At 38.4% G+C, this 27,173-nt stretch overlaps 1 protein-coding gene across 1 annotated transcript in view; it reads left to right on the top strand.

Moving 5' to 3' along the window:
- Positions 1-27,173, top strand: part of ADK (adenosine kinase) — a gene marked incomplete at both ends in the record, with an annotated part of 297,697 nt that overhangs the window by 258,329 nt on the left and 12,195 nt on the right. Inside the window, one exon of the mRNA XM_082001891.1 lies at positions 21,762-21,848. Coding sequence (XP_081858017.1) covers positions 21,762-21,848 — 87 coding nt within the window. The remainder of the gene's footprint in view (positions 1-21,761; positions 21,849-27,173) is intronic.

The raw sequence follows: 27,173 nt of genomic DNA, 5'->3' as shown, positions 1-27,173 counted from the left end.
ACCTCCAAGGTGAATTTGGCCTTTGTGGTTTTTCTACCTTTTTTTTTGCCTCCGCCTCTTGTCCATTTTCCCCACAGAAGGTCTCTGCTGTCTGTCAGCAACACGGACTGCCCAGCATTACTGTGAGCCTTCGGAGTAGAAGTGAATGGCTTGGACTGGGCTGCGCGCTGTGGCAAGACACAGCCGGATGGCCACCCCTGCTTCTTTCCCTTCCCCTTGCCCATGCCAGACAAGATGACAAAGGAAACACGGAGGGCCTAAGAGCATCCTTAACAGCGCTCCATTTCCTCTGTCAGACAAAGGCTCTGTGTACTGTCGAGGACAAGACAGCCATGGGGCTAAGTTGAGAGGGGCTGGGTTATGAGAGGAGGAGTGCATCTCTTCGGTGAGTTACGTGTAGGTTGAATGGGGGATCAGGTAAGGAAATAATGAGGGGATACACTTTGATACAGCTCTGGCTGGAATGAGAGGAAATAAGATGGGTTAAAGGGGTTCTTGCAGGTTGCCAGCTCATTCATGAAAGGGCACAGAATTATTTGTGATGGAAATTAGATGGGGAATTTCTTGGGGTTTTTTGATGGGATGAGGAAGACCAAGTACAGCTCATCACTACACGTGGAGAGGACTGTAGTGACAGTTGTTGATTCCTGGATACTCCAGAGAATGGAAGTAAGACAGCTAAAACATCTACTTCCTACAGCAGTCTGGCCCAGCCATACTGCAAAGACGTTCAGTCAGCTTATGAATTGCTGCAGTTTGCACAACATTGTTTTAATGCCACCAAAAACACTGGTGGCTCACCTCAAGCAGACCACGAGTTGTAGACACTCAGGCACAGATTGGCAAGCAACTTACAAGTCCATGCAGCTGGAGCAGATCATAAAAACGGTGAGAAGCAATAACTGTATCAGCAGTCCTGATCTAAGCCGTTCTCATTTGTCAGTCCGCTTTCCTTGGCTGTCTGAATTATTTGTGTTTTCAGAGGAAAATTTTCTATCTCTTTATCATGGAGTACATTGGGTCTTTCTACTGTCTGTTCATATCTCCTCCATCACAGTACTCCAGCCCCAAGGCCCATTTTCTCTCCCCTTCCTTCCTGTTCTCTGTCAGTAGGAATAATTGCAAGGAAGAGGCAAGCTCAAATTCAAGTTGAGTGTGATCAGTGTGTTTTATAGGGAAGGAAAGAAGTGTTTAGGATTGGCACACAGGAGCTGTGGCAGATGACATGTTGATTAAATTAACTATCAGCTTCTAATAAGACTCCACAGAGCATGTGCAAATGATCGTTGTCTGAAGTTTTCCTCTTCACGTCATAGAATCATAGAATGGTTTGGGTTGGAGGGGACCTGTAGAGGTCATCTAGTTCAACCCCCCTGCAATGAACAGGGACATCTTCAGCTCACTGAGGTTGCTCAAAGCCCCGTCCAGCCTGACCTTGAATGTTTCCAGAGACGGGGCATCTACAACCTCCCTGAGTGACCTGAGGTGCGTTTTTCTATGATGTCAATTTTTTAATCTTTTTACTGAAGAACTTGGAGGCATTGGATCTTCTCAGAGACCTTAAGAATTAGCATTGACAAAAACTTTCTAATTTTCTCTAGCATCAATCCCCAACATGACTGAATTTTGATAAAACTCTCTTGAAAAAAAGTAGCCTGTGAGAGATGCCTGTGATGAAACCTTTCAGTACAGAGGATTATGGTTTAGAAAAGGTACTGGTAACTGGTAACTGAAAATAGGATCTGTGGACGTGCTTACCAGAAAAGTTTATCTGAGGAAGAGTATTGGGTTAATTCCTTGTGTGGATGCTCCTTATCCATACTGGGAATTACTTGGCTATCAAGACGCTGGCCCCACTACCACAGCCTTGTTCCGTCGTATGCCTCTTCCCATGCCTGAGATTCTGAATTTGACTTCAGGTTCCTGAGCTTATGGGATACATTCATTTCATGTTTCAACACTTCTTTCTGTAACCACAAAACATACATATGCGGGGAAAGTGGGGAGAGTTAATGAACACATGCAATCTCCTGATTAAAGCAGCTGGAGCTTTTAAGAAACACACCAAAAAACACAAGCTCTGGCAAGTACATATATGTCATAGCTATATGTGCGCTATAACATTTGTCAGAATCAAACGCTGTAAAAGCTATCCCTTTTACAGAGTTGCTCATAACATTTTTAAACAAATTACTTTTAGTCAGATACATTTTATGACTAGTCTTGGCCCAGAGGGAAGTCTTTGGAAAGTCTGAGAAAAATCAGTTCAGCAATGGAAAAACATGCTTTTATGTTGAAATATTTGCATAATTCAAAAACAGCTGAAGCTACAAACTTTAAACTTGGCTTGTTTTATAGCTTTAATAGAGGAAAGAAAAACAATCCAAATTTAAAGAAAATCATTTCAGCATTTTTCAAGTTATGAATGATGAAATCTGGCATGTTCAGGTGAGCACATAGAATTTTCCGTTCTTTCACCCCCCCAATGTTTGCAAGACCACCTCTGTTAAGGGCACATTTGTAATAACCTCATTTGTCAGAACATGGCAGCAAGAATGGATTTTTTAAGGATTCAAGCATTAAAGCCACCTCAGTTAGGGCTTACTAACCACTTACATCTTCTTCAGTTTTTGGGATACATTCCTTGAGAATATTTAAGGAAATGTATTAGTAGTGCTGGCGAATGTGATAGAATGAGAAAGGTCCATCTTAAGAACTTCTTAGTGCACCTACCACATAGTACATACTGAAATTTTTCTGGATTTCTCCTTGTTATTATTACTTGTTGCTTAATTTAGTCCATAAATTAAACAGCATGTGCAATATAGCCAAATTAGTATGTTGCAATAAAACTTGCAACATTACCAAATTTTAGAGCCTGCCTACCAAGCTTTGGATGTTGGAGTAACACTAGGCATTTGCCACTACCTGTTATCTGAAGCAGGATACTGACCTAAATGGTTGTTGGTGTCACCCAGTACAACCATTCTTAAGGTAATATATGCACGTATGTTCATAAATTAAAAGTTTATGTTTGGATAGAAACAAAACCTGATCTAAGTGAAAATAACAACAAAGGTATGGATAGTATGTTTTTATGAATGATGAAGCTTCTTTTACTTTGTAAGGATATGTTAGATCTTAAATATTTTAGGAGGAGAGTTTTTAAACTGTTGGTTTTAGAAGGGTTGTCAAAACTGTGGAAACTAGAGAGATTTTAAGAGCTGTTTTTAAATCATAATGACATGATGCTTTTTGGGGGAATAAAAAGGACTGATGCTCAAGCATACAACTTACTCTCAACAGAGGTCAGTAGGCTTTCTTTGTCAGGTTGTGCTGCAATCAGAGACCAGCATGTTACCTTGTAAGCCTATCTAAAAAACATAGAAGTATTTATTACTATTGACACTGCTGACATTTTACGGTGGGCCTGTTTGCAGCTTCTCTTTCTGTAAGTTACTGAGTATTGTGTGTTCTTCTCTAAGAAGCAAGAAAAAATGTTATTTTTTTTCTTCTCACAGCTTTCATGCTTAGCCTTCTAGACAGGAAAACCTTGGCTAGCTCTTTTTATCAGACAGCCTTTCTATGTGTTTATACAAACAAAAGTAATGTCTTGGACCTAGGGAAATAGTAGTTGGGTTATATTACAGTGTGTACTCTTTTTCACAGAATTACACACTTACACTCTTCAATATGCATTTATATTAACAAATGGAAAGAAAAGTTCAAAAAACAAAAATGGATTTAGGAAAAAAGGAAATTTTAGTCTGCTAATGGCATGACAAATGAGCCAGAAAGCCCAACAGAATTATTTTTAGTTTAGTTGTGACTTAGGAAACCACAAAACCTAAATTAATAATGAACATTTGTTGATAGGGATTAATGAATAGCAAAGCTGGTAATACCTTTTTGTAACTGAGACCATTTATGCTTTCATGCTGTGTGGGAGAGGAGGTCTGAGCATTTTATTAGGCAGCTGAAACATGTTATTAAAACCTAAGTTCCTGGGTACTGGTATCTTGACTGGACTTGAAAGTGTGTCAACTCTTGCATCTCAAAGAACACATATATGTAAATAGATGTATGTGTATATGTAGTGTGTGTTTCAGTAATTTCATATTGATTTAAGAAAAATATGCCTTTTCTAGTCTAATGCGTTAACGCACCAGTTTAGCCCAAAAATTGAGAGTGAAGCTAGGAAATCCACTTTTCATGTGTAATCACTAATAATAAGGAATTTTCAATGCAAAACTGTGCCTCTTATTAAACCTAGCCCAAATTTCAAGTGCTACAATGAATTTACATTCTGGCATTCTGAGGAAAAATCACCCCTTCAAGCTGTGAAGAATGCATGTTTGTTGAAGGACAATAAATATGGGCCCTTATCCCATTCCTTAGGACTAGGCAGTATTTCCTCTTACCCAGAAGAATTTCTGTATTTGCTTCCCAGATACATATAAGTAGATTTAGGAAGTCAGTTTTTGTACCATAATTCTAAAATGGATTCTTGGAGGCATAACTGTTAATGTACAAATCTACCGCTTAGGTGGTAGAAATTACATAATGTTGGAGAGGCAGTATAGAGTGAAAGGCTGCCTTTGGCCTTCTATGACCAGGTGATCCACTTAGTGGATGAGGGAAAGGCTGTGGGTGTTGTCTGCCCACACTTTAGTATAGCCTTTGACACTGTCTCCCACAGCATTCTTCTGGAGAAACTGGCTGCTCATGGCTTGGACGGGCATATTCTTCACTGGGTAAAAAACTGGCTGGACAGCCAGGCTCAAAGAGTTGTGGTGAATGGAGTTAAATCCGGCTGGCGACCCGTCACAAGCGGTGTTCCCCAGGGCTCAGTGCTGGGGCCAGTTCTCTTCAATATCTTTATTGATGATCTGGATGAGGGGACCGAGTGCTCCCTCAGTAAGTTTGCAGATGACACCAAGTTGGGTGGGAGTGTTGATCTGCTGGAGGGCAGGAAGGCTCTGCAGAAGGATCTGGACAGGCTGGATCGATGGGCCGAGGCCAGCTGTAAAAGGTTCAGCAAGGCCAAGTGCCGGGTCCTGCACTTCGGCCACAACAGCCCCATGCAACGCTACAGGCCTGGGGAGGAGTGGCTGGAGAGCTGCCTGGTGGAAGAGGACCTGGGGGTGCTGGTTGACAGACGGCTGAACATGAGCCGGCAGTGTGCCCAGGTGGCCAAGAAGGCCAACAGCGTCCTGGCCTGTATCAGAACTAGTGTGGCCAGCAGGAGTGGGGAAGTTATTGTGCCCCTGTACTCGTCCCTGGTGAGGCCGCACCTTGAATCCTGTGTTCAGTTTTGGGCCCCTCACTACACGAAGGACGTTGAGGTGCTGGAGCGTGTCCAGAGAAGGGCAACGAAGCTGGTGAGGGGTCTGGAGCACAAGTCTTATGAGGAGCGGCTGAGGGAACTGGGGTTGTTCAGTCTGGAGAAGAGGACGCTGAGGGGAGACCTCATTGCTCTCTACAACTACCTGAAAGGGGGTTGTGGCAACGAGGGTTTTGGCCTCTTCTCCCAAGTAACTAGTGATAGAAGAAGAGGAAATGGCCTCAAGTTGCGCCAGGGGAGGTTTAGATTGGATATTAGGAAAAATTTCTTCACTGACAGGGTGGTCAGGCATTGGAACAGGCTGCCCAGGGAGGTGGTGGAGTCGCCATCTCTGGAAGTGTTCAAAAAACTTGTGGATGTGGCACTTTGGGACATGGTTTAGGGGACATGGTGGCGCTGGATTAATGGTTGGACTTGATGATCTTGAAGGTCCTTTCCAACCTAGTGATTCTGTGATTCTGTGAAATCTGTAATGGTACTTCCATGTTGCACTCTCCTAAGCTTCCAGTGGTCTGTAGCTTGGAAATTTCTGAATTAGAGATGTTGTCTTTGTGCTTAATACTCCAAAATGGGATTTTACCATGCATAAGGTCTTGTGCTAATGAGTGACACAGACTCTGTGTTATGAAAAGAAATAGCTCCCCTTATTTGGATTCAGACACTTAATCATGTTACTGGCTATCTCCTGCTGCTTGTATTGCACAGCCAGCCCGTAATCATTCCATATACAACATCTTACTACTTTTGATTTTGCGGAACTCTTGCTTATCTCTCCTTCACTAGACTTTTTTCCCAGACGCTTTTCCCGTTTTGTTTATTCGTTCTTTCTTTGCTCCGTAATTCTGACACCCTGGCCCACCCTTCACTACACCTGCTTTCAGGTCTGCTGTACATTTTGTGAATGGGAGACCAGAATGTTCAAGTACCTGAGAAGTTTACAAAATGGTTTAATTCTATTGTCTGCTTTGTTCTGTATTCCTCTCTTAATAATTCCTAACATTTTATTTGCTTCTCTGGCTGCCACTGATGATTGATCTGACATTTTCATACAATTATGTTGTAACTTCAAATTTCCTTTGTGGTGTGGTAATAGGTGGTTTAGAGCCCATCATTGTGTATTTAAAGCTAGAATTGTTTTTTGCATGTGCACCGTTTTTACATTGCTTTGCGAAGAATTTTATAGCCCATTCGTGTGAGACTTTTGCAATTCTGCACACTCAACTTTTGGTTTTACTATCCCAAATGAGACTAACTGTATCACGAGAAGATGTCACACAGTACACTGAAGAGCTCCTCTCAGAAATGGTATATATAGCCTGGGCGTGCTACCCATAACAGGTAGGTATAGTTAACATCAAGACTGGCCTTAGGCAGGGGGATTTCAGTAAGGCCACCTCTTAAACCACTTGAGGCCTGTCTTGCTTGACTCTGGAGAGCAAAGTTGAATGAATTTACAGCAAGATACCGATTCAGGGGCCATTAAATCCCAAATGGACACTCCTGTCATGAAAGAAAGTACCTTAGTACACTGCAGCTTAGGTTTTTTTGGGGGGGGTTGAGAAACAAGGCCTTCCCTGTGATATTATTCCTCAGTTAGAGCATCTACAGAGAATGAATTTATCATAAATTTCTGATGCCTGCTGTATACATGGCTGTAGTATTTTAAAATGTACCATTTTGCTGGTGACCTGAGTGAGTTGTGAGGTGGTTCATACAGAAAAAATTACATTGGCACAATATTGTTCTGTTTGCTCAAACCACGAAGCAACAGAACTACCTACCAGAAATCCTGAGAAGAAAGAATGGTAGTAATTAAGCCTTATGGTTACCAAGGCAAGCCCTGACTGATCTGGGCCATTATGGGAGGAATGAGGATTCACCTTATTCATTCTGTGGCTACGTAGTCCTCAGAGCACGAGAGACTGAGACTTGGGTTCCTGGCAGTTTTAAACTGATAGAAAAGTCAGAAATCACTGACTCACCCTAGGACACACATTTCCATCCCCTACTTTACCCGCCTGCAAGGTGAACCAGTTCAGCAGTCCGCACAGACTGGCAGAAACCTACTCTGGAAAGGTACTGAGCTCTCTGAACCAGCTCATTGCAGGGTCCAGACAAGTACTGTGCCAGCATGGGAGGGCAGAAGGCAGGATTTGCAGTAGAAGGAGACAAGGATGAGACTATAGTATCTGCAAACTACAGTGGCTGAAGTTGCTGTGCAACCTCACTCTGAAGCATAAAACATGATGTTTTATTTTGAACTTCCATCTAGCAACAAAAACTGTAGTTCCAAAGTTGGAAGGAAAGTTGCTGTGGGGTCATCTGGTAATATGATAGAATTATGTCTGCAAAGCAAAGACCAAATAAGGGGACAGAGCCATGAATGTACTATTAGAAGGGAAACCATCTCTTTGACATCTCATATGCTGAAAACCAGTAATTTTATCATAGAACTATATTAAAAGAATGGTGAGACAGCAGCATCAGTCATGCAGTACTTGGGAAGCACTGGAACTAATGACAGCCTTCCAAATTTAATCTGTGCTTCTCACGTGTACATGTAATTGATGTGGCTTTGTCAAGGTTATCCCCTATTTTCTGAAAATGACACCCACTCCTCTCCATGTACACCAAACATGAAATTCTGGTGACTTTTATTTTTTCAGCAACTCTTTTTGCAGCTACAATGTTATCTTGATCTAAATATATCTTTCTGACTATTTGAACATACCAAAGAAAATAAAAAACTAGAGTATTCTGGTTTGTATAAAATAATTATCCTATAAACTCTTCATTAAATATATGCTTTAATTTTAAAGTTCAGCATTGTCCTTTTCTATACATGCATTTGTGTTGCTGCAATATTCAGTATTGGACGCTACCCATTTCTCCTTAAAAACATATGGTTTAATGAGTTGGAATCTGAAACCCATGCTTTAAAGGTTTACAGTGCATAGGCTTCTCACCTCCTGACACTTAGGTTCAAATCATACTAACAGAGTGGCTATTTTATGAAATTAATCAGATAGTAATTTTTTTACCAATAGTTTTTAAGAAATATATTTTCTCTTTACTCTAATTTGGTGTGATTATTTTTTTCATTGTCAGAAATTAAATGTATGGCTTGTTCAGCAGGTTTCATAATAGATCAATAATTGTTGGCTTAATCTTTTTTTTCCTGTGGAGATGTGGGAAGATCAATGTCTGTAGTGCCCTAGGTCATGATCAATACTTTTAATAAAACTTCCTTTTTTTTTCTTTTTCTTTTTCTTTTTTTTTTTTACCTTTGTACCTTTGTACGGTTTTGCTTTTATTAATGAGCTTTTCCTTTAGCTTCAGACCATTAATGGTTTTCAGATAATGTCATACTGCCCAAGGTCAAGGCTAGTTTGAACTTACAACTCTACTTATCAGTGATTAAATCTATTGGATGGGCTTAGGTGTGTTAGAAGACATAAGAGTTTGAAGCACTGCTTTCTAGAGGCTCAAAGTTAAAACAAAACAAGATCTCAACCTTTTGGGAGGATGACAAATTAAGGCTTTTTTTCCATTTCCTTCTTAAATAACGATTGTCTTATTTATGGATCTCATATTGACATTAACATAGCAAGTAACTACTGTGGCCTTCACTACTCTTCAAGATGTTAAATGCTCCATATTGAGTTTCATAATGGTATATTGCTCATTTTGCAAAACCAGTTTGAGATAATATAACATATCTTGTTCATTGCTGCATTTCTGGATGGGAGGGTAGCAACTTGCAGAAGCATGGGTTATCAGCTGAAGTGCCCGCAGAGAATGTGATGTTATTGTCTCTGGGGCTCAGCCCAGTGTCTTTTGAAATCAATGGAAAGATCTCATTAACTTCATTGGATATTGATTATGGTCATGGAGAACTTAAAACATCCATGAATATTAATGGGGTATACTGATCCATGTATCTTTTTGTGGGTTGTACCTTGTATGCAGTCTCCGATTCAATTTTTGTAGTCTACCTAGATGTTATACAAAAAGCAAACTTTATGTATGCTGAAAGACTTGATAACATGTTTTACCTTAAGGTATCTTCTTTGTTGTCTCTAACAAATGAGGTGCACGAAGAACTGGACCCTTTGACCACTAGCACCTAGGCAGAATATCTTCTGTAGAAGATTTTTTTTTTCCATTGTTTTGGCAGTTTTAGCTTGTTTTTTATTAGGCAGCAGTTCCCTTCATAACAAATCATCACAGAGGAGTTTGAACAGCAGAATCGCTACTCAGAAGGTGCCCTACAGACTCCGATAGCCTATCATCTTTAATTTAGAGATTTTATTTCCCATCTTGTGATTACAGTTGAATGAACATTGTAGAGAAGTTTAAATTGTAGCTATCCATGTCATGCTTTTGCTATAAATGATGGAACTTATGTTTTCAAGCCTCTAATCTTCACCTGCTCAAATAGTCACTACAAAATAGTTGCACAGAATGGAAGGAGAATAAAATGTGGGTACATACGGTCACCCTGGAGGAAAATTAACTGCAGGAACTGACCCTTTGATTAGAAGTTTCTCTGCTGTAGCATCCAGTGGCAGGCAATGGAAGTTGTGGGAAATAGGTGGCTAAATGGAAGACAAATCCTTAGCTCCAGGAGGGTCAGAGCAGAAATCCTGACTAGTGGAAAAAGTGGACAAAGGGGAGGTTTGAATGGGTCCTGCTCCACCTGACTTTGGGGGTTTAGGATTCATTTTGTGTAAGATGACAAAACATCTAGAGTTAATTTTGGGGGGGTGTTAACTGGAGTTCTCAAAACTGGTTAATTGTCTAAAAGTGGAATTGTGAGATTTTATGATTGGTTTGGATCAGTGATCTCAGTAGTAGGTTTTGGTTTAAGTGCCATATCTGAAAAGTAGGCTGTACACATTAATCATATACCAATGACCTGACCTTGACACACCTGAGCATAATATAGAATATGAAGTGGCAGTTTAGGTACAAACCTGAGGGTACCACACAAATAACATTTATGTAATTGATCCCATTTGAATGAAAGTAGGCACCGGCTTACTTTCACCATAGCTGTTTTCTTTGCTATGAACAGTAAAGTCCGTAAAGTAAGCAGAGCTGACTTAAAGTATATACAGATAACACACTTGGTGAATACAGTAAACATGAACTTTTTTTTTATTGTTAGGTTTTGGCTATACCTACTGAATAATATAATACTAATGTTTGTTTAAAAAGAATACACAGAGTTGTCCAAAACCAGACTGAAAAGTTTGGAAGGCTGCTTAAATTGATTTTGTTTGCTGTGGTCTACAACCCTGTGCCCTCACCGCCCTCCTAATCCATCCTGATTCCTCTGCCTGCCCCAGTGATTAGCAGTCAAAACTAAATCAGAGAGGAGTCTATGGAACCAAATATTTATGTCCCTTGTAATCCGACACTGTGATATTGTACTGTGAACCTGAAAAGATGCCAGGCCATGCATTGTGGCTAATAGCAATTGATCACGAATGAAACTGCAGAACTCTACTCCAAATTGTTGGCTTTATAAATTTGATAGTAAGTACATTTCCTGACAGAATATAAAAGTGCAATGCCCCCTCTTTCGTCCCCACCTGTCCAACTGCAGAATGCTGTTTGTACAGTATATTGTTGGTTTTGACAACTGAATAAGAATTTTTAGGGGCAGTTGGCTATCAAATGATGGGAAATTTAAAGGTTATGCAAATTGTGCCAGTACAGCCCAGCTTGTTTCAGACCTCTTTTCTCTATTATCATATCAATTGAGTCAGCTCATAGTAGACAAAGCAAGGTTATGGGAACCACCTAGAGCATCATGCACCATTAAACATCAATGCAGCATACATGAACATCTGCAACAACGATCTTATTAACAGAGGGTATAACGGAAGGCAATAAACAGCTTTCTTAGTCACTTAATTGTAAAAAATTTAATAACATAATACTTGCATTATTTATCAACAGCAAGTTGGTCAAAAATTATGCAATTGTGGTGGATTATATTACAATAACTATTGCACACTGTAAATTACTACAAAAATACGAAAATCCATTTGTGAGCAGTTAAACACTGTAATTAGTAAAGTGTTAAAAATGCAATTTTCTTTTAATCTCTGGTGCATCATGGGATATAGGTGTCTGCTTTTTGCACCCACATTTTTATATTTGGCTAAAACCAAATATAAAAAAAAAAATAAAGAGTGTTTCTGGATTTCCAGCTTAACTAGACAGCTTAAACATTTAAAAAATCAAGGCACGGTTGTTTTGTTGTGAAAAGTAGAATACAGAAACCATAAACAGGTCTTTGTGTGTGCAACCAAAACAGATGTTTGGAGGAACAAACTAAAGCATGTTAGATCTTCAAACTGGTTATGTATTGTGTGTTGGCTTCTGGAGTAGTCACTACTCTGGTCTAAAAGATGAGAGCATGTGAAGCTGTGATCTCAAATGGCTTAGGGAAATGAATATGGAAATTAAAATATGTTAGAAATTGAGAATAAAGAGGAACGAGGTTTGGTTCTTCAAGGCCAAGCCAAACTGCTAGGGATAGGCTAGGGTTGAAGCACACCCTTTGCAGGAATCAGAGAAACTGGTGGGGAGTGACAGCCCTCCTCTCCTTGGAGACTGGGATCGGTGGATTCCCTGGGTTTGGTTAACAGGGAGCTGGAGGCCGACTCATAAAAGGCTAGAGCTACAGGAGGAGAGCACCACTCCTCCGATTTCAAATGCAAAATGTACAGGCATTAAAGAATAAAATCAGAAAAAGGAAGTAAGGCTGAAAGGTTGAGTTTGACAAGTGCATTCAGCAGAAAGTCCTGCTCCGAATGTTAGTCAGCTCCCAAGCAGCTTTGTTCCTTCCTGGCACCCTCTGCTCCTGCCTCTGCTGCCAAGGAGCAGCTATCGGATCAGATTTGTACTTATATGAAAAAGAATGAAGCATTCTAAGTTTTTGTTTGCATAAAAATCCAAATTGTGCTAGAATCACTGGCTACAACCAGCCTCCGGGTCACCAGTAGACACCTCAGTCATTTCTGCAATCAGTAGGAATCAACAGGCAACAGAGGAGAACGGGGGGAAAGAGGGTGAATGAAAAGGCAGTAAGCAGCAAAGATGAGTAAAAGCTTGGTACAAGTATAAATTTGGCAAGTTGAGAGTTACAGAAGTTCATTTTGTTTCCATAAAAAAAGGAAAGTTTTTCTTCAAAAATGTTAAATTGAAAGTTTTAATTTTTTTTTAATCAGGGTTTACTTCCTATAGGAAAAGATAGCAGAAAAGTAGGCAGTATGTCTAAATGACTATTAAGTATGTGTTTTATACTGAACTGGTTCTAAAAGGAAAAAGTAACAAGCGTTTTCCAATTTTTCTTCCACATTTTTAAGTTACGGTTCAAATGATCCACTGTGTAGGCTAACCAGGTTTTTTTCCTGCATATCTATCTGGTTTTTAAAGCAGTATCTGCTACTTGGCTTTCTTCATAACTTAATTACATCAGCAGTGACCACATTTTGTTTATACTTATCTGTTTACTTGCTTACAAACCTTGCTTTTCAGATTAGAAACTCTTCAGAGCAAGAAACTTTTTTTTTTTTCGTCTAATACATATCTTGGTGGTCACCTTGATAATACGAGAATACAAATCAGATTTAAAAGATCACAAGTTGAACTTGGCTACATATGTCAACTATACTTCGATTAATTTTAAAATGTTTTATTGCTTCTAAAAAGAAGATTAATGTGTTCTGGTTTTTAGGTTTAAATAACTTAAAACTGAATGATTCAGCATTTAATACTACAGAAATAAAATTTTAAAGAAAAGTAACTGAGAGTGACAGACGATAGTGGGAGTTTGACATGGTTCCGCAGAGATAGAGGCTGGAAATTTTTAATTTGTCTGCTAGGTTAGTTATTTTGGTTTTGTCAAGCAGCCTGTTTTTATAGCATTGGGGTTTACTTTAAATGACGGTGCATGCACTGTAAAGTTGTGTCACATTTACGAGTGCCTATATGCTACTGCCATGCTTTAAAGGGCTTGTTACACAAACATGCAATTCAAGAGCTCTTACTGGAAACTGTGTGTCAAAACTCCTGTTATAATAACTGCATCCAAATGAATTTAATTCACTATGTAGTCAATAATTGTATAATTCAGGGTTGCATAATTTACATTAAAATGTATGTGACATTATTTTAAAAGTATAAATTCAGGGTTGCATAATTTACATTAAGATATATGTGACATTATATAAAAATTATTTATTTGACTGTCCTGCTTGCAGCAATAGTTAGGTAATACTTTTAAACTGATTAAGTCATACTACAGAGATCAATATTTGGGGTATTTCATTATCTAAGAAATTATCTGCAACTAATGTGAGGGGGAAATAAACTCCTTCCTTTTGAGCCAAATTCTCTTTCTAGACTGGCACAATGCTTAAAGAATACAATAAAAACAGTGGAGTTTCTCTCTTTTTAACTGGTGTTTTAAGAGCAGAATATTTTCCCATTGAGGTTAGAACGAATTTCAGCCTCCACTGCAGTGACATTGTCTGGTAGATTTAAAATGTGCAAAAGCCTGAGAAAAGTTATTTAGCAAACATGTTTCATTCTTCAAAAATAAATAAGTAGTTTAGGGAGATCTTAACAGAATTTAATTTAATCTAACACAGAATTTACAAATACAGCATGAGAAGAAAAAGATGATTGTAAAAGTTCCAGAGCTGAGCTCTGAGTTAAAAGGATGAAAAATTAAAATTTCTACCTGTAATTTGAATATTTAAAGGCAATGCTGTAGAATTTCTATGGTATATCTAGCTCAGCAATGTCCAACTAGTATCCAATTATTTAATATTTTTAAAGGAGAAAATATATATACACATTAACTTATTTTTAGTAATGTTTCTAGGGAAGGCTGTCTCTTTCATTCCGATGACTGATTTTATTTATGAAACTAAATATAAATTCTCCCAGAAGAAAAAGCTCCTTCAGAACTGCTCTGTAGTGACCTAATGCTCACTCCTTCTCTTTTCAGTCTTACTGATGCTCAAGTAAAATAGAAGTGCCTTGGGCCCATTTCTGCCTCCACTGACGACCCGTGCTTCTCAGATTATCATGTAGCATAAACAAAGCTGTCATGTAACATGGCATTTATTTAAATGATGGGATTTCTGTGTTCACCACTCTGAAACTGAGGTACAGCTAAGAAAGCTTGCAAGTTTTGACAGGTGTGTTTGCCCCGCTAGGGCAATATGCTTAATGTATAAAAAATGTGAGGCATAATACAAGTTTTGTCAAAATCAAATTATAATGTGGTTTTTTTGTTTGGGTTTTTTGGTTTTTTTTTTTAGCCAATGCGTTGATAAGCTTTTAGGTAGGAACTGCTTTGACCTGATTATAGGTTGATATTTTTCAGAAAATTCTCCCATAGGACAGTGTTTTGATGGTCCCGCTATGCAGTGGTTTAAAATACGACTGTAGGATACCATGAAATGGAGTACAAACATACATATGCTCCTGCTAGTGTGGGGGTCAGTGCAAACAGTAAGTGAAGTACAGAGTCTTCTTTCTGAGCTGAAAGATGCTTCATTTTTGCACAGTCCCCATAGCCAAGTTTCCAAAGGCTGAAGAGCATGTGTGAGCTAGAATGTCTATGTCAGTGTAACTTGGATGTACATACATGATGTATTCTTTACTTTAGACATTGACGTTCCAACTGTCGTCATTTGTGTGTGGTTTCAATCCTTGAGCTAGGTACTTACAGATATAAATAGATTTGTTTGCATTTCCCATTCCCATATACAGCTCAAAAAACAGGTTTTTTGGGGGGTTGGCTTGGTTTTTCACATGTAAGGATCAAATAAGACGTAGTGGCCAAACCAATACATACAGGATTTACAGTGCAGGAAGAGAGATTTATATTTGTTAATATCCAAGGCCAGATCTTGTTTTGTGTCACCCTGTACTTTCAGTGGCGTGGCTAGGCTCACTGCAGTAGAGCATGCTCTTGATAAAGACCAGGATCATATAATTCATGGGTTTCGTTTATTGTAACCCATCTCTTCTGTCTTCAGGACTAGTTTTGATCTGAGCTCTTCTTAGTAATTCCAAGACAGTCATCATTGTGTTGTATCAGTGAAACATCTGCAGAAGCTTTTCTTAATTTTTGTGCCTATGACTTCACACCCTTTGCCTTTCCTGAGTCCTCAACCCCTTTCCTGGTCCAGACAGAGATCACAGGAAAAGGATTTAGCTCTGAACACTACCTTATGTCTTCAGCAGCCATGCCGAGTTAGAGGAGTGCATTTTGTGGCAATTCAGTGGGCGCAGTTTCAGCTCCCTCTGAAATCTGTGCCTAGCAGGCAAATAGCAGTACTCTTGTGTGCTCGGAAAGGCTTCTTCAACAGTGTTCATTGCCATTTTAAACCTTAAACATTGTGACACATGCCAGAAAAATTCAGCAGCTTGTTCTTTAGGGCAGTTTTTCCATATATATATCCATAGATATATTTTTTAAATGTTATATTAGCACCAAACTGAAGCAAAACTAGTATTTTCTGTTGACCTCTTGCTTCCCCATCTTTTACACACACTCATAGTGCTTTGGTTACTTGTGTAAACAAAGAATTATTTAATATGAGAAGTAAAGTAGAGTTCAACTGGCAGTGATGATATAGAAAATACTGATGTTTAAGGGGCTCTCACACCTTCTATAAAGTAAGCAAAACACATTTGGGCCTATTGAAGCTATTCATGAGTCTGTAGTTGATGCTGTTACATTTTTTACAATTGTAACTAGATACAGAGTTCGGAGTCTGATCTCATGCTGATATAAATCAAGACTTATTTCAAAGGAGTGGTTGAATTAATAAGGGTGCAGGCAGAATCAGATGTAGGGTCAGAGGATATACGCTGGGTGCAAAAATACTGTTTGATTTTACATCATTGCTAATAGTTGATGTGTATGAGTGTATGAGTTCCTCTGGAGAAACCTTCTTTCCCATATTAACTCTAATCCTATGAATCACCCTTTACTGAGATGCTATGAATATGACTTCTGAATAAAAATACTCTTGACTAAATAATGGCACGATGTGTATATCTGAGGAGAAGGGAAGACAAGTCTCATTGCACATCTTTGGGTTAACTTCACCTCTTACGAGAGAGGGAACATGGAGTGTGCACACTGTCATTTTCCCTACAGATAACTATAGGACCATGAGTAGAGCCACAGAAGATTCAAAGTCTTTGACATCGTACTCCTTCTCTGTTTCTCCTGAAAATGAACTAGCTTGCCTCTGAGGGACAGTACTTTGCATCCTGGCCGACACAGCTATATGGACTTACTTTTGCTTAGCAAGCTGCAAAGAGAATTTTAGCCTGATTGCACTATTTGGGTCTTATTATGGAAATTTTTGGGTCTTATTATGGAAATACAATTAATACGAACATTAATTTATCATACCATAGACATATATATGCATTATAAATGACAACTACTCTGTAACTTGTTTGGGGTAACATTGTTTATTATAGCAATAAAGGCCTAACAACTTCTACATTACTAGTTATAAAGTTTTCTTGGCTACATGTTGAATTCATTAGAATACAGCATTGTTTGTTGTGTATTATTAAAGTATTTGATTAGAAAGATCCCAAACCATGTGGGTGACTTGCATCTCGCTTGTTATACCATTTAATTCCATTGACTTGCACAAATAAATTTCATGTTTTTCTGACAAGCCCGACATTGCTACACCACCAGGCACTAGATGAAGGAGAAGACGAGATGCTGGCATGCGAAACCAGGCAAACTGAACATGCATGCAGAAAGTGCCGGCGGCCTAGAGCCTTCATCCAGTACAGCTCCCTGAGAGTCCCAGCCTGAAAATGCAGGATCTCGTTCTGTTTGCTTAGAAATGACAGGTTGAATCAGCACTGCCATGTTTGAAATGCATCATCAGTGGAAGTCTTAAGGGTTCCTAACTCGGAGTTCAGTGCGCAGCGCCCTGCCCCATGTTGCCTTATAACTTTGGACAGTGCTGTGCTGATATGGTGGGAGAACTGTGGTATCTATTTGATTTACGTTACCAACTGTGGGATCTTTGTGTGAAGTACAGCAACAGCAGCATTTTCTACTGTAGAAAAAACAGGAGAAAGTGTTGTTATACTAATGATTTTTAAAGATGTACTAATGTGCTGAAGAAGGTGCAGAGACCTAGAGCCTGTAGACTTCTGGGTTTTACCTTCTGGAGAGAGGTAAGAGCTCAGAATCATCCTGACCGACATGAGCTTGTTCCAAATACTTTTCTCGTTACTTCTTACCTTATAGCTGCCCAGAGACATTTATAGGTTTTGAGTTCAGGTTTCTATGTTCTGTTAAGTTCTTCCTGTCTCTTTTTTTTCCCTTCTTTCTTTCTTTTTATCTGTTTTTGGACCCTGATCTAAAGAAAATTAGAGAGGATGGAGGTGGGGAGGAGATGGGACAGAATTCTGTTTCACAGTTGTTCCTTTTTTTACAAGTTAAAGCTCACAAAAGAAACATGAATGTGTCTCCATCTTGTAAGCATCTGTACTACTACTACCAGTCCACGGATCAAAAGCTTATGTGAGGAAATAGCTAGACGTTTTCATATATATTTTAGGGCTCCCCTCTTCCTTTTATTTTATTTTAATACAAAATTAAGGACACTCCAACATGTTGCCCATAAGAGTTCTGTTACAGGTAATTAAATGTAAGTTTACACATTTAATCCACTTTTAAGAGCAAGAGAGACTGGTAAATGACCCAGTTAAGGAAAGTACTCAGCCTAATTGGATGTAATGATTGCTTGCTGGTGTTTATTACTGTACTAAGAGTAGATGTGTAGTCTGTGATTCTAATTTGGTTTAAAGACAGACCTGTAGTATTTGCGGCTATCATCAGAGTTCGATTGTTTCAGTTAACATCGTGAAATAGGCTTGTGTTCATTTGGGAGCTTAAATGTATTCGAATGGAAGGAGCACTGTTTTTTCAGTTAATATTGCTCTCCAATTATTCTCTCTCCTGACTGTTTTCCTACAAAAATATCTTAAGCTAGATATGGTACCGCATGGTTTTGCCTGAAGAAAATAAAGATAGATTTCACATCTTTCTGTACGTAATGCGATGAATTAACAATAACTAGATTTACCAATGAGCTGGTTCCTTCTGATTTATCTGTGAATATTATCTTCAGCATATGAAATCACCGCATTAATGTTTACATTTTATTGTTTCTATATAATTCTAAAACAGTTGAGTTCCTCACCAATGTAAAATCGTTGAGAGACCTGAGCCAAAGTCCCAAAATTTTAAATTTAAATGCTTGTTACTAAAACCTCCCTAATTATAGACACCTTGTTGCAATTTACACTCACAATTCTGGACTTCCAGGAAATTACATCCAAGTTGTATCCCAGGGTGTTAACCATAGAAGATATTTGTTGCTTAAAAATAGAATGCTGGATTTTATGCTCAGAGGAGCAACACTTCAAAAAAGCAGAACTTCAAAACATTTATGTAATTATTCTTTATTTCATAAGCTCTCAGAATGACAAATGAAATCAGAACTGACTTTGAAAAGCAAGGCCACTGATGACCTGTGCACTTAGCCAAGGTGTCTCTGTGTTCACTATGATGGATTTGGGAGTTTTGTAACATCATAGATCACACACAAAAATGAAGTTAAAGCAACATTAAAGTCACAAAAGCAAGGATATTCGGAATGGAGACTTCTGCTTCATCTTAATTCACCCTGTTGTGCCCAGTTGTTACAAAACACAGATCAGTAAGAGATGTTAGCTGGTTTTATGCTATTACACAGACATAGCAAGGTAATTTAATGGCAGCTTTAATTCTAACTGTCTTCATTTATTGTGGAGGGAAAAAAAAAAACAAAACACCTTGCTATTATTTTGTTGTATCTTTCAGTATAAACTATTATTAACTATAGTTTAGTAGACTCTACGATGATAGTAGAAGTTCTCCTAAGGTTAAATAAAGATAATTTGCCTAGTGGATATGTGCAGATGGTAATATGTCTATAAAGGAGTATGTGTTCCAAAGCCATGCTGGCTCCTTCTAAAGCTCCAATACTTCAAAATATGAGATTATTGCTCCTCTTGAAAATACAGGAAGTTTTAGAGACAGAATGTATGGCCTAGGTGGAGATGGAAAACTATAATCAGAAAAAAAAATTGTTCTCGTACCAGATGGATTCCTTGATGTGTTTGGGGCTTTAAACTAATTACGTTTACTTAGAATTACATCTACTGCAGAAAGAATAGAATAAGAGTTCACAGTGCAATACTTGCCTGCAAGTACTAGATGGAGCTGAGGGAAGGACTCAGGACAGAGGAGGAAAAGAAAGGAGAAAGATGATAGTGAGAACTTTAATTTGTGTTAGTTTGCTTGAATAGAGTCTTATTTGATGCCAAGTCCCATTTACAGTATTTGAAATGTAATGTCTGTGCATTATTCACTTTGTGTGCCCAAACACATACATTTGTATGCATATGCAAGTGTCTACTGTGTATTTAACGTAGCACATCTGTGTGTGCCTATGCACACTTGGGAAGGAAGCAGGTTTATTGCAATGTGTCTTCAACAGAGTTATCACTTTGTTCATTGTTTTAGTATTATCTAGAGCAAATCATATATATCTTCTTATGAAATGGATGAATACACTCTGCTCGTCTGGCAGAGCTTAATGTAAGACCTCTCTTTCTTGATTTCCAATTCAAATGAATCCTGTTAAAATTACTAAAAAACATTGCTCTTGAAGACTATCTTTGGAGCACAACACGGCATTGAAGTACATTTCTGAATAGCTTTCTTAACAGGATAGAGAGTCGGATGCACTGAGAACCGACCGAAACCTGTTCTTTAATTGGAATATTTATCTTATGTTTTTCATTACCCTTTTTCCTTTGCTTCTCATGGATGGTTGTTGCTAATGTTCCGCTCCCCTCCCCTCCTGGTGGGCCAGCCAACAGTTCCCTCTGGAGGCAGCATCATTATATCTGCCTGGTTCACTTAGTAGCAGATGGTGAAGAGCAGTAGAGCTGATACACTGCATTTCACAGAAACCGGGATCCTTCTGGTACCTCTGCAGCATACACAGACTTGCCTGATTTGAGACTGCAAATTCTTTATATGCCTCTCAAACTAGGTTTCCTTGTTTGCTACTGTCAACGTCAGTGTAAGAGTGATTTTTGTGATCTGCTGCGTTGCTGGACAGTGAAGAAACTACTCATCTCCAGCTTTCAGCTACTGAAGGATCCATTTCCCATTTTATTTCTATTTTTACCAAAAACTAAAAGAAAACAGCTCTGATGGTTTTCATTTTCACTGGTTGACAGGCTTTTCTTCCCCCTCCCCTTTTTTTAATTCCTGCTGTCTGCCAAAGGACAATCTGTTTGCTCTGAGACAGTTTAATGCATACTGACTACCAGAGGCAGAACTTCCATTGGCTCTGTTACAGGGGTAATTTACACTTTAACAAGGTATTGTGACAAGGTGGTAATTATATTTTTATCACGTCATTATGACATTACCACCTGGAAAGCCATAGTTGATTAATTAGTGGCATATATTAAATTTATAACCCCAGAACTCTGAAGTTATCATACCTAAGTGGTGTAATTATGTTGAACTGTGGTGTGGCAGTGAATTGGAGGTGAAGATGCCAAGTATCCACCTATTGCAATAGGTTTAACGAGTGCCAGTAGAGGGCAGGGAGCTGCAGAGAAGGAAATTTCTTTTTTTAAAAAGAAATACTAAGGAAGAGGGTAAAGTCATTGAAATCTTGAAACCAAATCTAGTCGGATAGCAAGTTGCAAGGCTTCTTACATATATGTGTTTTTTAAAAAGATGTTATTTGAGAACACTTTGATTTACACTAGCTCCTGCTTTCTATTTCACAGCTTTATTTTAGTTAGTTCATGTGCATTTTGGTTTTTACAGTGCAGCAATTTCTGTTGAACTTTTGGAAGCTTGGACTGGCCATTCTGGAGGCTACATCACCTCTCTGCAACTAGTAGGAAGCACTGTTTTTCGCAGGATGGATTTTTCTTAGTCTTGTCCATATGCCCAGGTGTTTTATGTTGTTCCTCATGATACAATTTTTTCTCTTGCCCTCATTATTAGGAGATAAAGAAAAGAAGTTAAAGGGGGGAGTAATTAATGAAAATGTCCACAACAAGTAGCTTGGTCAAATGTGTCCCTGTATCCATAGGCAGTAAATGCAGACAGAATTATAACCCAAATCTATTCTTATCCAAAGTACCATGTTAAAAGTCAGAGCTCCAGTTTTGAATTGTTTTGATTTTTATTGTTTGTTGTGCTTTTCAAGGTCATACTTGCAAGTAACTCATGTTTTATTCTCCCTTTCCTCTATAGAAAATGAAGTGACTACTTTCCCTGTGTTGGTGAGTGATCAGAGTGAAATTGTGGATACCAATGGAGCTGGAGATGCATTTGTTGGAGGTATTTCTTACTTCTTTCTCTTGTTTGGAGATTATGCTATTATTCTCTCTGTATAAAATCTACCATTTTTTCATTCAACTGTCCTTCAGAATAAGCTTCATTCTTTTAGAGCTTTCCTCTGCATCCTGAAGTTATATGATTTAATTAAGTTCTGATTTTCGAAAGGAAAGTGTATTCTATTACTTTAAAAATAATATGCCATTGTGCTGTACTCTGGTCGTTTTCATGAGATTAATTGTATCTGTCAGACTGTTGCATAAACAAGCTGCATCAAGTACTATATGGTGTACAGAAATCCCTCCTGGCTTAAATGTTGACACATTGTTGTTCTTTAAAACAGGTTGTAGTGAATATTAAACAGTATGTTAATAAGTGAGCATAATGTCTTCTGATCATGTCAATTTTGGTAGAACATCTGCTTCCAATACAATTATTTGGCCATCAGAAAAGAACACAAAGGGTTAATTTGTTAAAACAAACCCAGAAAATATCTGGCATTGCTTAATATCCATTTGAAAACTTACTATTTTTTTTGGCACAAGCTCTAAGGAAAAAAGAGGATGTTATGTCTATGCCTGTTTTAAAAAATGATTCAATATAAGCCAAAAACCAATCTAATCCAAAAGTTCTGTCATTCATTGTAACCTTGATACATGTAGTTCTGTGATGCACTATTGCATCCTGAAGGCTCTAATATCCAGTACAAGTAGCTGTAAGGAGCTCCATTAGTCACTAATTTACTGGAAACATTACCAAAGAGACTTTATAAATAGAACTGCAGGGCTCAGTCTTGTAGCTATGAGGGGGATAACAAACAGTGTGTTACCAAATTAAAGCTTCAGAATTGTGTCCTGCTTCAAGAAAGTGTTCAACATAGGCTTAATCTTAAGCATGTGAGCAAGTCCATCCTTACTTAATACATCACTTAAGCATATACTGAAAATTTGTCATTGGTTTAAATCCAACTAAAAATAGGAATGTTACTACTAATTGCTTTGATGCTTTTGTGCATCAAAAAGGACAGAAATAGAGGGAAACACGTTAGGTCATATTATTCATACACCTTTTAGTGCATGCTTGTCACTCTCTATTGTTCCTAAGTCACAAACAAGACTAAATTTGAACCGGTAAGTAACAGTGTACTATAACGTAAATAAGATCTTATTCGAGTGCTTGTCCTCATATACATGTGCTCTGTGTGTCTGCCGTGCCAGTAAGCTGCTGTTCTTGTGGGGGAAAAAAAAGAGAAAAAGTCTTGCCTATTTTGTTTTTAGATCCTGAAAATAAAATAATACTGGGTAGGGCTCAGGTGGGCAATATGGTAGACCCCAACCAAGCTTTGCTCAGGTTGTATTTATTCTCAGTTCTTCAGATTTTAGGCATTTTGAAACGAGGGCGCTTTTTTCTTTTTAATAATCCTACTTTTGTTCTTTCTTAGTTTAGCTGCAGGAAAACTGTTGCAACTAAATAATCAGGCTTTAAGAACCGTCTGGTCTCTCATAACCCTTCCTCTTTAAATTCTATCCCTTTCCCTGGTACTGCCATAGCTGCTCTTGTTCTGTAGAAGGGTAAAATGCTGAGTTTAGTAATTATTCAGAACATCCTGAATGGACAGGCTGGTACAAACCACATCAGACTCTATTCCAAGCTGCTACCTTCCACCAGCAGTGTAAGGAGTTCAGGCACATCCTGTCAGCACGGTCTTGCATTGGTTGTGAGATTTCTTTCTCGAAGGGGAAAAAGCTGAACTCTGTTGGGAAAAACAGGTATTCTAAAAGATAAACTCCGTTTTGTCGTTCTAGGTCTGTTGAGATAACATGTCTGGATACAGCAAGCTTCAGTGTCTTTGGGGTAATCTTAAGAAAAGTTCGGTAATCTTTAAGAAAAGCTTGGTTGGGGTCTACCATATTGCCCACCTGAGCCCTACCCAGTATTATTTTATTTTCAGGATCTAAAAACAAAAAGATTGCACTGAGGCATCAGATGCTTTGGTATGGAGCACAAGTGCAATGCAGTCCAGTAGTAGCATGGCATTGCACGGTTCTCCCTCAACACCGGGCAGGGAAAGGACCGCAGCTGGTTTTTTGTCTGTAATAGAAGTTGGCTCAACAGTTGCAAATCTGTCTGAAATCTCATTATGATTAGACACTTACCTGAGTATAGGTATGTGAGCTGAGGTTCTTGTTGCGCCGTGTTTCTCTCTGCTGTGACTCACAAAGCAACATGAGCTTTAGAATATCCATGGTTCTTCCATTAGCATCTGAGATATTTTAGTTCTCCTCTGTCACTCCATAAATAATAAATTGGTCATTTATTCTCCTCAGAGAACAGATTTTTCTGAGTTTGGTCCAGATGGGAGATTTGGGAGTCATAACAGTCTAGATACACAGCTGATTCTAGTCTTATATGCTGTGGTCTCCTTCATGGAGTCATTTCATTTTCCTTCCCATATGTAGGAAATAGGATACTGGAGTGGATAGGCTTTGATTTGGTCTGTGTTTCATTTGGGGGAAATGTCTGTATTTTATCTATATCACACTTTTCATGTGTTTTCAAAGTATGTATTTGCAACAGGAAAAGTTCTTTATTGTCTCCTTACCAGAAAGCCCTACACAGCAATGTTGGTAATACTACTCAACATATGTATCTTCTGTTGATTCTAGCATCGAGCCAGATGCAGTGTTACTGTCCTGACAGAATTTTTATAATGGGAAGGTTATATTCTCTTCAGTGTTTTTTCTAGCTTCTTTCTTTGGTTGAGGGTTTTATCAAGTTGTTCCTACCTAGGCAACAGTACATATAGTATTTTTATTTTAGTGTCCTTGTAGTAAAATGTTTCAAAATCTGTCCCTTAACTTAAAAATGCACTCAGTGTTATAATATACTCTCCTGGAAATGTAGTTCCTTTATTCAAACAGCAGAGAACAAGAGTCCCATGGCAAAGCTTCCCATACTTCTCTGGGACTGGCATATTAACATGACTGAAGAGTGGTTTTGTTGGAGCAAATGTCTTGGCTGAGGGGGGAATGTGGGATATAATAAGAACTAACCCCATCAAGCAGGATTTATTTTACATTAGGAGGTCGGGTTTGTTAGACTTTATCATATTTTGAAAAGTCTTTCACAGAGGCACTCTCTTCCAGAGGTATAACTCACACATTGTAAGGAAATTCCTTCTCCATAATGATGCCAACTTGGCAGATCACTCTTCTTGTGTTTCTCCATGTGAAAGTGGAAAATAAGAAATCTGTAGGGTTTTTTTTTTCTAGAACTCGTCTGACTACTGAGGGTCTTGAAACCTTAAAGTCATGAAACAGTTCAAAGACACAAAGTTTCTGGGCGCTTGTAACTTTGTGAGTTGATTCATGAGTTTAGCCTTTCTGAACATGAAGCCGCTGGCCTCCAAGGAGAACTAGCTCACTCCAACAGCTAGCAACAAGAAATAAACTACATTCTTCAGCTGAAATGTGTTTTTATTAAGTTGGTACCAGGAATATCTCTGAATTTCTTGCCTCTTACTGCAGGCATTGAGTCATCTGCCATTCAGGCTGGTGCAATATATGAATGAGAAACTGGGTTTTAAAATTGCTGCAGGTATCTTTATGCTAAAAACACTTCTCTAAACAATACTAACGGAGTCGTACCTTTATTGCTTTCCAGCAACACTGCTACCTTTTAGAAGTTTAAGCAATAATGATTTACTTTGTAGCATCTCAACACCTCTTGTGGATTTCAGGGGTACCACAGATTTTCGGTTATAAATCCCTGAAATACCCGTAAATTAAAGTTGCAATTCCACCTCCGGGTTCTGATGACATTGACAAATCACTTGAGCTTTGCTGACATGGCTTATGTCACAAGAGTCCTCTTAATGGACTTACAGCCTTCATTTGTAGAGTTTGGGGAACATTCTATTACTCGTTAAATTAATATTTATTTATTACTCATCAGCCCCAGTTTGAACCTTTGCAATCATGATAATCAAAGCATATTTAATGGCAATAAACAGATTGAAATATGGACAGTTTTACCATCTTTCCTTTATGCCATCCTGCTCTCTTTAGCCAGGGTAGGTCTGCCTTCTGTTTAGACTCCCCTTTGTCATCGCCACCATAGCTAATGAAAACAAGAAGCATCTTTTCTGATGGCTACTGCCATTGTTCCCTGCAAAACCTCGCTCCTAGAATGTCTGCTCGGTGGAACTGGGTAGAGAGTTCATAATAAATGAATAGGAGAAGGTGTAAAATCAATGTTTCTTCAGGTTCTGTCAACATAAATATATTGACTTAGTAATCTACTATGATTTAGTCATATTCCATATTGATGGGAAAGTTCCCATCAATAATACATATCATTTAGTCATATAGTCATTAGTCAAATTCCAGCATGAAGAGTACTGGAGTATGAAATGTGACCACAAATCATTTTAAAGTAGCATGATGAAGCAGTGACAGAATGATCACATCAAGTGTATATTACTTATCACCATGCTATAAAGATGTTATACCATTCTCAAGGAAAAGAAATCCCGAGATAGAAGGAGCTCTTCATTAAGCATTGTACGGCGCCAGATACGAGCTGATAGCATTTTGCCTCTGTTGGTATCAAAGCTGAGGTCAACGGCTCAAACCACCTGTCAATTTAAAAATCCCATTGGCAGCTTTCATGCACTGAGGAATCTCTTAAAGCTGCTAGCTATAGTTTGAAAGCTACATTCAGAATTTTTTTGGTGCACACGCTTACAGAATAAGCAGTTCTCTCTCTTTCCTTTGTGAAACCTAGTGTGAATCTTATGAGATGGCCCACGACTGTCTCAGCTATCGGAGAACTTCTCTGATAGAAGACAGAGACAGCAACAAAAGAGGAATTGTTGCCTTTTATGCTTGTCCTTGTGTGACTGTGCCTCATGGCATCTTATCTTTTCTTTAGAGACCACAGGGTTTAGCGGAGATACTTCCCTGCTTTTGTTTCTGTGTCTGTTGCCAAACTGGCTCAATAAAGCCATTCCCTCATTGTTAATATTGAGGTTAATTCTAAACATTATTTTTCCATCTTAATCTAAATGCCTCCACAAATTAGATAAAGACCTTGGACTCCTAAGAGTTTGCCTAAAGGTCATCACGTTCAAATTTTAGCCTGCTTTCACAAGGTAATTGGAAATTATTTTCTATACAGTGACATCCAGGTTTGATTGCAGAGCCAAGTAATGTTTGGTATACTTCTACATTATTGAAATGTTAAAATATTATCCTTAATGTGAAACATTCTTTGAATATATTATGCATATACATATATGTATGTTTATAAAAACATAGCACAAGAAAT

Source organism: Phaethon aethereus (genome assembly GCF_964289735.1).
Source record: "Phaethon aethereus genome assembly, chromosome: 7".
In the NCBI taxonomy this organism is placed as follows: Eukaryota; Metazoa; Chordata; class Aves; order Phaethontiformes; family Phaethontidae; genus Phaethon; species Phaethon aethereus.
The sequence above is the reverse complement of the archived record's forward strand: the minus strand, read 5'-3'. Positions and strand labels throughout refer to the sequence as shown.